Source organism: Lissotriton vulgaris, chromosome 3_1 (assembly GCF_964263255.1).
Source record: "Lissotriton vulgaris chromosome 3_1, aLisVul1.2, whole genome shotgun sequence".
NCBI classification, from domain to species: domain Eukaryota; kingdom Metazoa; phylum Chordata; class Amphibia; order Caudata; family Salamandridae; genus Lissotriton; species Lissotriton vulgaris.
Window position 1 is genome coordinate 301,028,112 of NC_141689.1, and position 14,041 is coordinate 301,042,152.

Genomic DNA, 14,041 nt, shown 5'->3' on the forward strand with positions numbered 1-14,041 from the left:
GTGAGCATCCTTGAGATGGAACGAAAGGGGCCCAAGCTGATAGATTGTGATCTCCCGGAGAGGAAGCTCTCCAACCATGATAACGCTAAGCCTCCAATTCCTACTCCCTGCAAACGGCTGAGAAGGATGTTATGGGACACGGTATCAAAGGCTGCGGATAGGTCCAACAGCACCAGAATCATGGAACCGCCTCTATCCTGTGACATTTTGATCTTATCTGTCACAGAAAGAAGGGCCGATTCAGTGCTGTGGTTGGGCCTGAACCCAGATTGAGATTGGTCCATGCCCCCTGTCGCCTCGATAAAGCTGGAGAGGATGGTGTTAACGTGTTTCTCTGCCAGTTTGCTGATGAAAGGGAGGAGAGAAATTGGGCGAAGGTTGGAGAGTTCTGACCAGGGCAGGGTGGGATTTTTGCGTATAGGGTTCACTACCGCTTCCTTCCAGGATTGTGGGAGTTGTCCCTCGGCAAAGGAGAGGTTCAGCAATTTCTGAATAGAGGGTCCTAATATCTCGTTCAGAGGGGAGATTAGTTTGGCGGGTATCAGATCAGTAGGAGAGCCGGTCTTCATTTGGTTGATAAGTGCAGTCAGATCTTTAATGGTTATTTCTGGGATTACATGAAGGGTTTTCCCAGAGGTCACCATAGGGGAGGTTTCAGGGGCCTCAGTATCCAAGGGACCTGAGACTGCAATAATTTTCTTATATATCCCTTCTATTTTATCCTCGAAGAACTGAGATATTTCATTACATAGATCTTGAGTGAAAGTATCTGGGCTCTCACACACTACAGGATTAGTGAAGGTCTGAATGATTTTAAATAGTTCTCTTGTAGAGTTGCCCGCCTCTGCAATTTGGGTGGTGAGGCTTATTTTTCTTGCTTTTTTTATATTTTTGTAATAAGTGGTCATAGCCTCCAAGTATCGGTTCTTATCTTCCCCATTGCCTGGCCGTCTCCTTACACTGAAAGGAGGTCTGTCACTCTGTCACAAGGATGGAGTCATCAGTGATGTCATGAGTAATGTCACTGACCATGTCATGAGTGATGTAATATGTGACGTCATCAGCAGTGCATTACACGCGCAAGTTATAGTGAGTCCAACTAACTATAACGTGGAATTTCAATGGTTTTATGTCAGTAAAATTTCCAGGTAACTATAACTGGTGTGAAACCTATGGTTTTTTCAGTGAATTTAAAAGGTTTTTTAAATGCTAATTCCCAACTATAACTGGTGTGAAACCTATGGTTTTTTCAGTGAATTTCATAGGTTTTTTAAATGCTAATTCCTAACTATAAGTCTTACTTTATAAGTAAGACTGTTAACGCTCTAGTTGTTCTTTAGAACACTCTGGTACATTCTATCATCGGGCTATAGTTGGGCTACATATGGCTGATATTTGGGCTACATTTGTATTTTTTTGTCTCTGGTGGCCATCTTTGGGCTACATTGGGCTACATTTGGGCTACATTTGGGCTCTAACATATATATAGCCCAATGTAGCACAATATATATTTTTTTCAAAGTAAATTTTCGTAAAAACCACTTGAGTTTAGCAAAGGCACATCGGGCTACCAGTCCCTACAATTTTTCAATTTTTTTTTTTTAATTATTATTTTTTTGCCTTGGAGCACTCCCGGTGCGCGTCCCGGTGAGCGCCCCGGAGAGTGTACTCGTTTGAAGCGCCCCGGTGTGCAAACCGGGAAGCGTCCCGTTAGCGCCAATGCCGCGAACGAAAACATGATCGTGACGTATCGCGTAGCCGCGTCCGCGTGATACGCACGGCGTAAACGCACCCAGAAGCATTCGACGCGCTTACGCGACGTGCCCCTGGGCGCGCCCCGGGACGCACCCCAGGGCACGTAGCGTAAGCGCGTCGGGTCATGTGACCTGAAAATAACACTTTTGATTGGTTCACAACAGTTTTGTTTTCCAAATGATGAAAGACCCCACCTTTTTTCCTCATTTTCACTTTGTTGTTTGAGTGAAGAAGACCTGCATTGTGTAAGAAATGGCTTCACTGGTAGCAGCTGCAGGTGGATCTACACCACCACCACCTCCACCACCACCACAAGGACCACCACAAGACCACATTGGTGGTCATGAAGAAGAGGAGGACGAAGAGGAGCAGGATGAGAGGCAATATCTGCCTGAGGTAACTCCCCCATACAAACCCAAAGAACATTTTATTTGGGAGTTTTTCAAAATGCCAAAGGGTGCCAAAAAAGTAAATGCAGCAAAGGTCACTTGCCTCATCTGTGACCAAGAACTGTCAAGAGGGAACCCAAACAGGAAATATTTGTTTGGGAACCACACGATGATAAGGCACATGCAGAGGAAGCACCCAAACAATTATGCAAGAGCAGAAGTCAGGCAACTGACCAAGAACCCTCCCCATCCTTCAACTTCAGGCACCTCCAACCAACCCATTCCATCAGGTGCAGAGGCTAGGGAGATGGTCCCTAATGTTCAAACCAAGTTTTCAAAATTTAAATTTGTTAGCATATATTGCAACAAAACAATATCTTATGGTGAGCAGAGCATCACTTTACTTAATCGAGCTGCAGACAACCATCACTGCAGCAAACAACCTTAATTTGTTTCTATTTTTTTGCTCCAGTTGAGCTGTTTGCAATTCCCTGTCTTTTGTTTCACCCCAGAAAAACTACAAAAAAATATAAAATTGTTCTGAAACCCCCCCCAAAAAAAAATTCCAAAATAAAATAAAATATATAAAACAAAAAGAAAAAAAAAAACTGTTCTTTTCAGAACTACCTCCCATTTATATAAAATGACAAATTTTTAAACTCTGCCATTCTCTTTTCTCCCCGGTGCACTCCCCGGTGCGACAACCTGGCGCTCCCCCCACGCAAATCGATAAAAAAAATAGCGGGACCCTTTTATAGCCTCCACATCAAACCTAGGGGGTCAGGGGGGGTCTACCCTGCCCCCTTATGGTCAATTCCCCCTTTGTTTTGGCCACTTCTTGTGTCTCGATCCTACTGAGACACAAGATGGCGGCCGCTCCGGACTGTTTCGAATGTTTACAGACACCCAAGAACCAATCAGCTTTCTGCGCGCAAGTCGCGTGTCGCGCCCGGAGCGCTCCCCGGAGCGCGTACCGGGGCGCGCTTATAGATATATATATTTTTTTGAACCTAAATTACACAAAATCCACTGTAGCACATATCTTGAAACATAGCAAAGGCACATCGGGCTACCAGTCCCTACAATTTTGCCAAATTTGGTGCAAATCCATTCAGCCGTTCAGGCTAAAAGTGAGGTCGACCGCCCTATGGAAATTAACATGGGGAAAACGCGTTTTGGGACCCAACTTTTATCTCGGCCCCCGCTTGACGCACCCCCCCCCAAACTTTCAGGGAAGGACCGGAGCTCGACGAGGCCCTTTTGAGGACATTTTCAGGCAGATTCGTCAACCGGCGCCAAAGTTATTCCAAATAGAATTTTGAGATTTAACATTGAAAAAAATCCTAACTATAACTACCTACTGGCGACCGCTAGTAGGTAATATATATATATATATATATATATATATATATACGTCCACGTACTTTACCAGTACCACGCACTCCACACAGGAAATGATGATCAATGCTCCGTCTGTCTCGTCATATTAGGTTTTATTCATAAACCATAAGCCAAAAAAGAAACCCTACGCGTTTCGGCGGGTAACCGCCTTGCTCACGGGTAAAGCCCTACTACATGGCCATTGCTTACATTTGGTGCACGTGATTACACACAAACAAGATGGCCGCCGGGTAGGAGCTCCTGGCCGGAGCTCCGAGTGCTTGGGATTCCAATTTTGGATTTAATCCCTGTTAGCACTCAGTATCCCGGGTACCCGTAGTTACGCAACTGAATGTAACTACATCAGCAACACAAGTAATTGGAACATATTCTTATCGGCGCGGGAGAGGTCCTAATCGCCCCCGCCTCTACCAGACACCGGGCTGCTACTGTCCATCGCAGGAGCCTACAACGGACGTCTGACTGCCTGGAGGAGCGCTGCAGGAGCGCTGAACAGAGCCAGCAGGGGAGACCAGATTGGACCAGAGGCACCCGCTGCGAGCCTATCGGGGCACTGACTGGAGCCGGCAGGGGATCCGGACTGGATCGAGACCTCCGCTTTGAGCCTGCTGGGGCGCTGACCGGAGCCGGCAGGGATGCCAGGCTGTGACCAGGGACGCCTCTGGTGAGGGACTGCGAGGGAGCTGCCCTCTTGCCGCGCGGCGGTTCTGCCCGGACTCTGGCGGCGCCCATTGGAGAGTGTGTGCTCGGGCTCGGTGGGATGGACTGAGCTGGCCCCCAACTTCAGCAGACACAGAGACACCCTCTGAGAGGATCTGCGCCCCCAACTTCAGCGGACGCAGAGACACCCCCTGAGAGGATCTGCGCGGGAGCTGCCCTCGTGTTGTTCGACGGATTCCGCCCGGGCTCTTGCGGTAAGACTGAAGTTCCAGGGCTGTGGGCGAGGATAGCGGGAGACACACGGCGGCGCCTAGCGAGGCAGGAGGGGTTGCAGCCTAGGAGCTCTGGCCGATTTTCGGGCAACAGCGAGGCTCCATCAGCGGTCATGACCCCCGGTGGCCCCTGCAAGGGCCATAGGAGCGGACCGGCAGAGCAGACTTTGCGGACCCACAGCCTTTTTGCGGTGACGGCGGGGACCGAGGATCGGGCGTGGGGTCTAGCACACAGCCTGCCAGTAGTGTACCGCATCTTGCTCCCTTAACCTCTTGCTTAGACTCTGGATGCCTGCAAAACGTGATATCGGCAATAATTCTGCACTCTCAACTCTAAGGCGCCACAGAGCAGAAAATAATCATAAGGTATTTTATTTTCTCAACTCGTCCCACATTTTTAAACCGCCATTGTTCATAAGGGCAGGGGTCACTAACTGAAACAATAAATCACTCCCTGTACCTCCAGACGCCCACGAGGCTCCTCGGCATAACTCCTCCACGCAGGTTCACCAACATAGAGATAAGACTCCCTCCCAGAAGGCCCTGCCCTGCCCTCAAAGCAAGAAAAACAAACAGAGGACTACTGCCTCCGACTCCCCCTTCTTGGCGACCACTTTAGACTGATCTCTCTCAGTTGCAGCCATCTTGGACTAGTCAATCTCATTATTGGAGCATGTCCTGAGAACCGGACACATAGACTAAGTTCTACTATCGCACACCCTTCTTAGCCTGCATCGACTCGCTCTTGTGATAGTGGCTGCCTTCTATTGCAGCATTTTTACATCTATCTTGTTTTTATGCATTTGCTTTCTGACCTGTAATGCACCGACTGCTACAACATATATTCTTGGGTGCTCACAGTATACATGTATTTTTGGTTTTACGTATTGGTCCTATTACCTGTTGTTATGTAATTGTTTTACTTGTAATACATCGATTGCTACTTCATATATTTGTAGGTGCTCATAGACTACAACTATCTGTTTTTATGTAGTGGTATTATAACCTGTAATGCACCGACTACTACCTCATATTTACTTATGCATGTTATGTTGTTATGTAATTGTTTACCTGTAATACACCGATTGCTACCTCATATATTTGTAGGTGCTCATAGACTACAACTATTCTGTGTGTATGTATTGGTATTATAACCTGTAATGCACCGACTGCTACCTCATATTTACTTATGGGTGCTCACTAGTATCACCTGATACATGTAACTCCGGTACTGCAACATTTGCCACCGCTTATATCTTTTAGTTGCTCGCTAATGTCACTTGCTATTCATGTAATTTACTGTTACTTCTGTATTTTGCCCCAGTACACTGACAGCACCATACATCTGCCGGTACTCGGTACATTTAGGTAAACTGCACCCGTTTTAACTTTAATTCTTAGCCTCCTGGAATGCACTGATGAATCAACTCACCGCCATTCCCTTCACCCCGGACTCCACTACCCGCACCCGTAACCCCACCCCCTCCCCACGCACCAATCCCCAGAACTACACACATACCATTAACACTCATCTCTCCACTGACATCTCAGCTCCCACCCACACTGCTCTCACCCACAACCCCACCCCTTCCCCCCCTACCAACTCTCAGACCCCCACACATACCATCAACACCCCTCTTTCCCCTGACACCACAGCTCCCACCCACTCTCCTCTCTCCCCTGACATCACCCTCAACACCACCCCTTCCCCTTCGACCAACCCTTGGACCTCCACACATACCATTAACACTCCTCTCCCCCCTGACATCACAGCTCCCACCCACACTCCCCTCTCCCTTGACAGCACCCTCAACTCTGCCTCTACCAACCCTCGGACCTCTACACACTCCATAAACACTCCTCGCTCACCTGACATCACAGCTCCCACCCACACTCCTCTCTCCCCTGACATCACAGCTCCCACCCACAACCGAGCTCAGCCCCGAAACGACACACACAACGACAATTCCCACCCTTTATCCCCTCCCATCCTCAGCCCCCACTACCCTCTGACTAAATACGCAGAACACACTTCCTCTCGCTACTTAACTCCCCCATCTCTCAACAGGTCCACCATCAATCCCACTTCCCCCCCCACTCTCAGTCCTCACTTCCATTACTGCACCCCCACCGCCACTAACCTACACCCAGCCTCCACCTTGCTCTCTCCGCCCTCCACCAACCCCCTCTCTACCTCATCCACACCGCCCCCGCCCAAACTCTCTCTCCTCCCTAACTCCGGCCCGTACATGGACAATGACATAATGAAGCCATGCACGTACACCAGCCTACCCCCCCTCCTGCTCGCTAATTCACAGGTCAGTCCTGCACCTCTGATTCCCGCTCCGTCGCATGCCCCACGCTGGACAAGATCATGGCCACCCTCATCCAGGTCAAAGAAGAACTGCACATCATCAAAGAACTTCTCTCCACAAACCCCATACAACTCTCACCCAACTCAACCCAACCCACCAAGTAGCTCAAGTGCACTAATTACACTTGAACCACTACTTGGACTCTTAAAGAATATTCACAGACCTCACTCCCTGTTCGACCTCATTGTTTATCTGTATTATCTGTATTTTTGATCTATATCGATTTGTGCTGTTATCTTTACTGACTTAGCTGTTTGATTAAGTTCATGTACTCTCTCTATGTAAAGCGCTCTGATATCTGCAAAGATCTTGTTCGCGCTATATAAAACTTTCAAAATAAATAAAATAAATAAATAAACAACATGAAAGGTGGACTAAAAGTTTTTTTTAGGGTCAGCCATCTTTGAACGGGTTGAGGTGAGTTATAGTTCATAAACACAGTGTTATAAGTTATTATGCATGGCAATTTAACCAAACAACAAATTAATAGTTCAAGTTGATCATATGGCAATATTACATTACTGATGACCATTTCTGTAACAATCTCGGGTTAATTCGTAGCATCAAAAAGGAACGAAAACGCATGTCTCTTGCTGCACACTGAACTCGATCATTTTGAGCATTGTATAGGGAACAGCCTGTTTACGTTGTGCCCGGATTTTCTAGCGATCAAATAAATACCCCTTATTTTTATGGGTAAATTATATTAGCCTTACTAGCTCGAGCATAGGCATTTTTTTATATACAAGCCATACATAATGCGTCATTCCAGGTAAGCGCCCATACGAACATATTCACAAAACATAAGTTCTGACAAGAAATAATTTGCCATTTGAAATTTTGGGCTTGTTAGTGTGTCAATTGGGTAATTCCCAAGTTGGTTAATCTGGGAAGGGATGCCTAAGGTTATAAACTAATGCCAAGTGGTAATACTCAATAGTCTTGATCATATTAATGTGGACTGGAGAGCGCAACTACATATGCCACTTAATCTGGCAGGTTGGAAAATGAACTAGATTTCATACTGCAGGTGCCCAGTACCATATCGACCATAATCGACGGATCCATTTATCAGTGAGAAATTCTTCACAAAACACAAATAAAATTAATTACAAGTTAATAAACATAATGCCCAAGTGGGTTAATGGTTATTCTCAATCGTAATGGTTCCTATATTACAATATATATATATATATATATATATATGAATATATATATATATATATATATATATATATATATATATATATATATATATATATATATATATATATATATATATATATATATATATATATATATATATATATATATATATATATATATCAGGCCAATGGAAATGGCGGAGTATGTTTTGGGTCGTTTTTTTCTGCTCCCGTATGTCCAGCCGTGAGGTGCGAGTGAGAGAAAAAAAGGATTTGTTCTCAGAATGATGTAAGTACTACGAGTAGTTCTGGGTCCTTGGGTTTCCATTCTTGTAGAGTAAATAACTTCTTATGAGGAACCGAGGGTATGGACGGTTAGGAGCATCCTGTCCCACATGGGCTGCCTCCCATGCGTTGAAAAGGGTCTGGTCGTTGGACTGGGCAAACATAAAACTTTTGTCTAACACCCATGGCTCTGGGCTGGTCAATGCCAAAGGGGTGTAATCTTGTTCTCTCTTTTTATGAGGTTTCTTAGATTCCCTCTCAATGGTGTGAGTGAACAGCTGAAGGAAATCAGGATTATCGGTTCCCAATATGAGCTCCTCTGGAAGTGCTTCTAAATCCCAAACCTGTACAGTGCAGGGAGGACCTTGTGGAGGGAGAATAGTGATGACAGCTAAAGGATAAGGTTTGATATTCCCATGCACACATTTGATATGGATCACGGTATCTGGGACATTTTGTTGTGTTTTTACCAGGGACTTGCGTATGACTGACTGTTTGCACCCTGAATCTAGCAAATCTTTCACCCTTTTTCCATTCACGTGTACACTTACATGGAATGCTGGCCCCATCTCAGCGGTGTATAGGATTGATCGTGGAACATAGCCCACTACATGGGTTTCTCACTCGTCTCCCGTTTTGGGCACATCCGAGCGATGTGACCCCAGTCACCGCATTCGAAGCACTGTGGTCCATGAAATGGTGGTATCTCGATTCTTGCGAACTTATGATTAAGTGGTTCTGTCACCGGGCGAGGTTTCTTCTCTTGTTTGGTGGATAGGGTCTTGCCTTGTTTATCGTTCTACCAGGGCGAGGTGCGTGGCTGGGCTCTCGAAAAAGGGTGTGGCCATTTCCACGGCTTCCTCGGGAGAGTGGTGGGGGTGCTGCCTCAACCATCTTTGTGTTCCATAGGGTAGTGATTCCAAAAACTGCTTCAAGTAGATTTTTTTCATAATGTCTTCCTTGGTACTGGACTGCGGCCGTAACCATTTATCGGCACCCATTTTAAGGCGAAAATACAGGGTTTTAGGGTTCTCTCCGGGTTGCCCACGTTCCTTTTGGAAACAAACCAGATATGCTCACGTCTTTGATCACGTTGTATGGGGTATCGCCTGTGGCGTTGGCCACCTGGTACGCTGACTACACTTCTCCTGATAACAGGGGAGCTAAGAAGAATGGCCAACTATCCTCTGGTCATTCACCTGCCCCCGCAGCTCGCTTAAAATTAAGTAGAAATGCATCTGGGTCCTCACCCAGGACATACTTTTGTAAAGCAATCCCGGCATGACCATGCGGCATGCTTCGGGTTTCTGACAGGGTGGCTGCCTGAGGGGTTCCAAACATCTGCTGCAATCCTTCCATCTGTGTAGCGAAAGTATCCTTGAAAGCGTCTGTCTGCTTGTGCAGAAGGCATCTGCCGTTCAACGGCCCATTCTAGTTTTTCTCGCCCCTTTATAAGATGCTACATTAAGATGTCCATCTTTGGGGTACAGATGGATTCGACAGGGGATCCCACTTCTCACACCAGTTGTTGTGTGGGTAAGGGAATAGCACAGACACCAAGTCGGGGCAAAGAGGGTTTTATTGCTTTCAATAGGGTTTTCCATCTTAGAGTCAGACTTTCTGGGGAATGTCTTTCTGGGGAATAGAGGTTCCCCCTGTTTCTCATTTACAGTCTATGGTCCTGATGAGAACCTCATATTTAAGGAGTTCGAAACGCGTAGACCTTCTCAGATAACGTTCTCAAGTTGAAACCATAAGAAAATTGAACAACTCTTTGACTACAGGGATTTATATTTACAAATGTGATTCTATGGTTTCTGATTCATGAAGTGTATATAAATTGTAAAAAAGTGTATGTTGTTTTAGACTGTTAGTTGAATGAATGTTTTGAGTATGAATGAAATGTCTTTCTGTATGAATGAGTATGAATGAGATTTAAGGAGAAAAGTACTTTTATGTTCGTTTTTGTAATGTGCTTCACGAAAATGTTTTGTTGAAATACAGAAATGGTAAAAAAAAGTATAAGAAAAGAAGAAAAGTGTAAATAAAATTCAAATTTGAAGTGATTAACTCTACGATTAGAATCTTCCATGCATATTGTTTTGTTCATATGTATAGAAAAGTCCTCAGAATTATTTGTAGGGGTGGGCGGCCAGCTACGCTCCGTGCACGGAGTGTGCGTAGTGCCGCCTACTCCTCATTTTGCGGAGCGGGCGTAGCCAGGCGGCACTACGCACGCTCCGCAGACGGAGCGTAGCTGGCCGCCACCCGCCTCCCTCCCGCCCGCCCTAAATACTTTAAATTAAAGGAATGAAATAATTTAAAACGCACTTACCTTGCCCGCCGCGTCCCCGGGGCTCGCTATCTTCCGTCTTCCGTCTTCTTTACTAATGCGAATGCGCGGGCGGCCGCGCATGCGCATTTTCTCGTAGAAATGCGCATGCGCGGCCTCCCGCGCATGCGCATTAGTAAAGAAGACGGAAGACGGAAGATAGCGAGCCCCGGGGACGCGGCGGGCAGCGGCGGGCAAGGTAAGTGCGTTTTAAATTATTTCATTCCTTTAATTTAAAGTATTTAGGGAGGGCGGGAGGGAGGCGGGTGGCGGGGCTGGCGGCCAGTGGTGTTTGCGGAGTGGGGCTACGCGGAGTGCGGAGGTGGGCGTAGTTTCTCGCCCACTTCGCGTAGCTCCGCGAAGCCCCACTCCGCCAACTCCGCCCAGGGTTAATTATTTGGCAGTACTGGCATTTATTTTTGTGATACTATTTAAGGCAGGGTTTGGCCTTACTGCTTGGGAACCCATACCCAGTAGTGATCAGTAATGTTGTCTTAGGTAAGCCCGTCATGTCACATTGGTCTAGCTGTTTTTATGTTGGTTAAAATTCTAGGGGGAATTCTGTGTGCTCTTTCAATCTCAAATTCTAAAATGACAATCCAAGAGTTTGTGAAATCTATACTTCTAAAAAAGCAGCAAAATATTTTTTTTAATCTTTTTCTACTTTTTCTGGAAGGCTAAAAAGCCTCAGATTGCCTCTTCTATTTCTATCTTCGAATTCCAAAATAGTTTTTTCTAGCCAAATTATCTTTTTCACGACCATTTTCTAGAACGCTTACTCCCTATTCATCCTCTTCAATCCTTGTGGTTAAAACAAGTCCTTTCTCAGGCCAATTAGTTCAGATTGGAGGGAGTCGGGGTTATCTATGAACAATTTAACATATATTTTAACATTTTGTTTCATGAATAACAAGCACTACAAATCTCAGAACCAGGACAAGTCCTCGTGGATTTAACTAGTCGTGGATTTAATTAACTGTGGTCTTAATTAATTTTAATTGGGCTCTATCTAGATCACTCAAACAGTCCAGCATAGAGAAAGACTCTGTTTGAATCCGACCACAGCCAAAGGTGGCGTCCAAAGAACAATTTATTAAATCACTTTGGCTCTCTGAACTAGTGCTGTCCAATGTAAGCTCTCCGGTGAACACAAAAGGGGTTGAGTAGTGCATTGAGCCATATGTCCAAGTCCTGTGGACTCTCGGAGAGCGAGATCATGTATCTCTGGTGTGTTAGGAGAATTGCAACAAATATTTGGACATTGTTGGGCAGTTGTGGTTAATATCTAAGGCTCAGGGGTGTGGCGGCCTGCAGGATAACTAGAGAGGATGGGTGTTGCCATCTTGGCAAAATGTGTATTGTTTCAAGTTCAATCCTCAATTCTTTTGTACTTTCCAGCAATAAGTCATTAAGTCTTTAGCTGATCTGGTGCTATATTATAGAGAATAAATCCTTGGGGATAGGTCTGTAATGATACTAAGCCTTCTGGTAGGTTTCTCCAAGCTAAGATTAGAGGATGGCCATTTTGCATGAGACCCGTATGGGACAGAGTACGGGTCGGGAGTGCTTATTTTACTCCATTATATTAAAAAACAGTACACACAGCATGTCCATGTGCTACACAATTGTGGCAGGACATGTTCTGGTTTTTCACATGCGTAAGATGTACTACCGATCTCCTCTCACTGTAGCGGAGAGCCAGGTTTAGATGGACATCTTCCTCATGTGCTTCCCACGCCCACTTCATTATGTCCATATTTTAGAGAAAGCAATGAGCGAAACAGTTTGACAAACTTGGAGAATAGGCAAGATTGCTATTCTTCATGATGATGATTCACCCTCACTTAGAATGAATTAAGAGGATAAAGGCTTGGAAAAATTGAATGAATATCGAAAAGTGCTTCATGACTGCACCACAAGTTTTACCAATAGCAAACATAGTACTCAGCTTATTTACATATGAATTTTTTCTAGTTACCTGTGAAAAAAACATACAAAACAAACACACAAATGCATGCGCTAACCACGCATGCACACAAAAATAGACAGCCAACCCGCAAAATAAAAATAAAAATGTTTCCTTACTTTTCACAAATTTCGTAACCTTCATTGGTACTCGATACTTTATATTTCATATATGCTTTGACACGTTCCAGCTCCAGCCTCCAATCTTTAATTGTGTCAAACATTGTAGTCTGACATTTTGTATTTATTCCTGAAAATATACAATAGTTCATTTGATAAAATTTCAAAAACCATTAAATACCTCCAACTTATTTAAGATGACACTAGAAAGGCAATATAGTCAGGTTTTTTAAATTATTTATTGCATTATAACATTTGAAAATTAACTGCACAAATAATCTGACTTGTACTCTTTTGCAGGACACAGAATGAGTTCTTCGGATAAGAACCTGGTCCTAAACCCTAACCTAGCAATTTGGAGTGAATACCTTCAGAGATCCGTTTCTACTTGTCATTAGCACACCCTCAAAATTGATAAACAACCTACCACCTTGGGTTTTTTGCCAATAAATATTTGCATATAGTACATTAATTAGTTAAATCTACATTGCAACATTCAGGATGAATTCAAATTGTGATTTCCCTATAACAAGAGAAGCCCTTAACAAACCCTTTTACATTTGGCCAATATAAACAATATAGACAGCCACTGCTAAGTATATCAAATTTGCAAAACAGGAAAGTGCACTGCATGTGGGGGTAGAGTTAACAGGGTATTTACATGCAACCATTTATGTTTTAAAAGCTCACTGGTTAGAGGCGGCAGACCCGAGAGCAGAGGACGGCCCGGGACCAGGGTTCGATTCCCGGCGCGGCAGGTTTCTGGACCAGGGTCAGCGGACTCGATAATTCTCTCGCCTCGGTGCCCACTCTGATCAGCGATCACACTAGGCAACTCTGGGCATTAGCTTGCCTCATCTTCACTAATGGCCCCACCAGACCGCCGGGGATGCCTGGTCTCACCCTGGAGATACCCATTAACGGACCATCTCTCAGGGAAGCCAGGAAGGGTTTCGCAGCGGTCGAAGCGCCTTGGGACCCTCCGGGTAAGTAGTGCGCTATATAAATGCCTATACATTACATTTACATTACATTACATTACATAGTTAAAGAACAAAGCAGTGAAATTGTGCTCTCATAAATGGCTTTAACTCAATGGAACCTCCACAGATATGGAGTAATTTTAGTGTTCGGAAATTTGCAGTTAGGCACAGGATGGTGGACTCCAGTTTCAGGGAGTGCAACGCCATTTTAGAGTTATTTTCCTACTACCTATACACTTGTAGATATATTCTTGTGGAAAGCAGGAGTAAATGTGTACTTGTGGATGTAAATAGAAGTACAAGAAAAGCACAGGAAAGTTCGTTTTTTTTCTCGGTGGGGATACAAAAGAAAGTTTCGA

At 44.9% G+C, this 14,041-nt stretch overlaps 1 protein-coding gene across 3 annotated transcripts in view; it reads right to left on the bottom strand.

The window, feature by feature from the left end:
• MTMR12 (myotubularin related protein 12) overlaps window positions 1–14,041 on the bottom strand; it is a 764,164-nt gene that overhangs the window by 256,730 nt on the left and 493,393 nt on the right. For all 3 annotated transcript variants that reach the window (XM_086960496.1, XM_086960495.1, XM_086960494.1), the window contains one exon: window positions 12,700–12,829. In XM_086960496.1, the coding sequence (XP_086816622.1) occupies window positions 12,700–12,829 (130 nt within the window). The remainder of the gene's footprint in view (window positions 1–12,699; window positions 12,830–14,041) is intronic.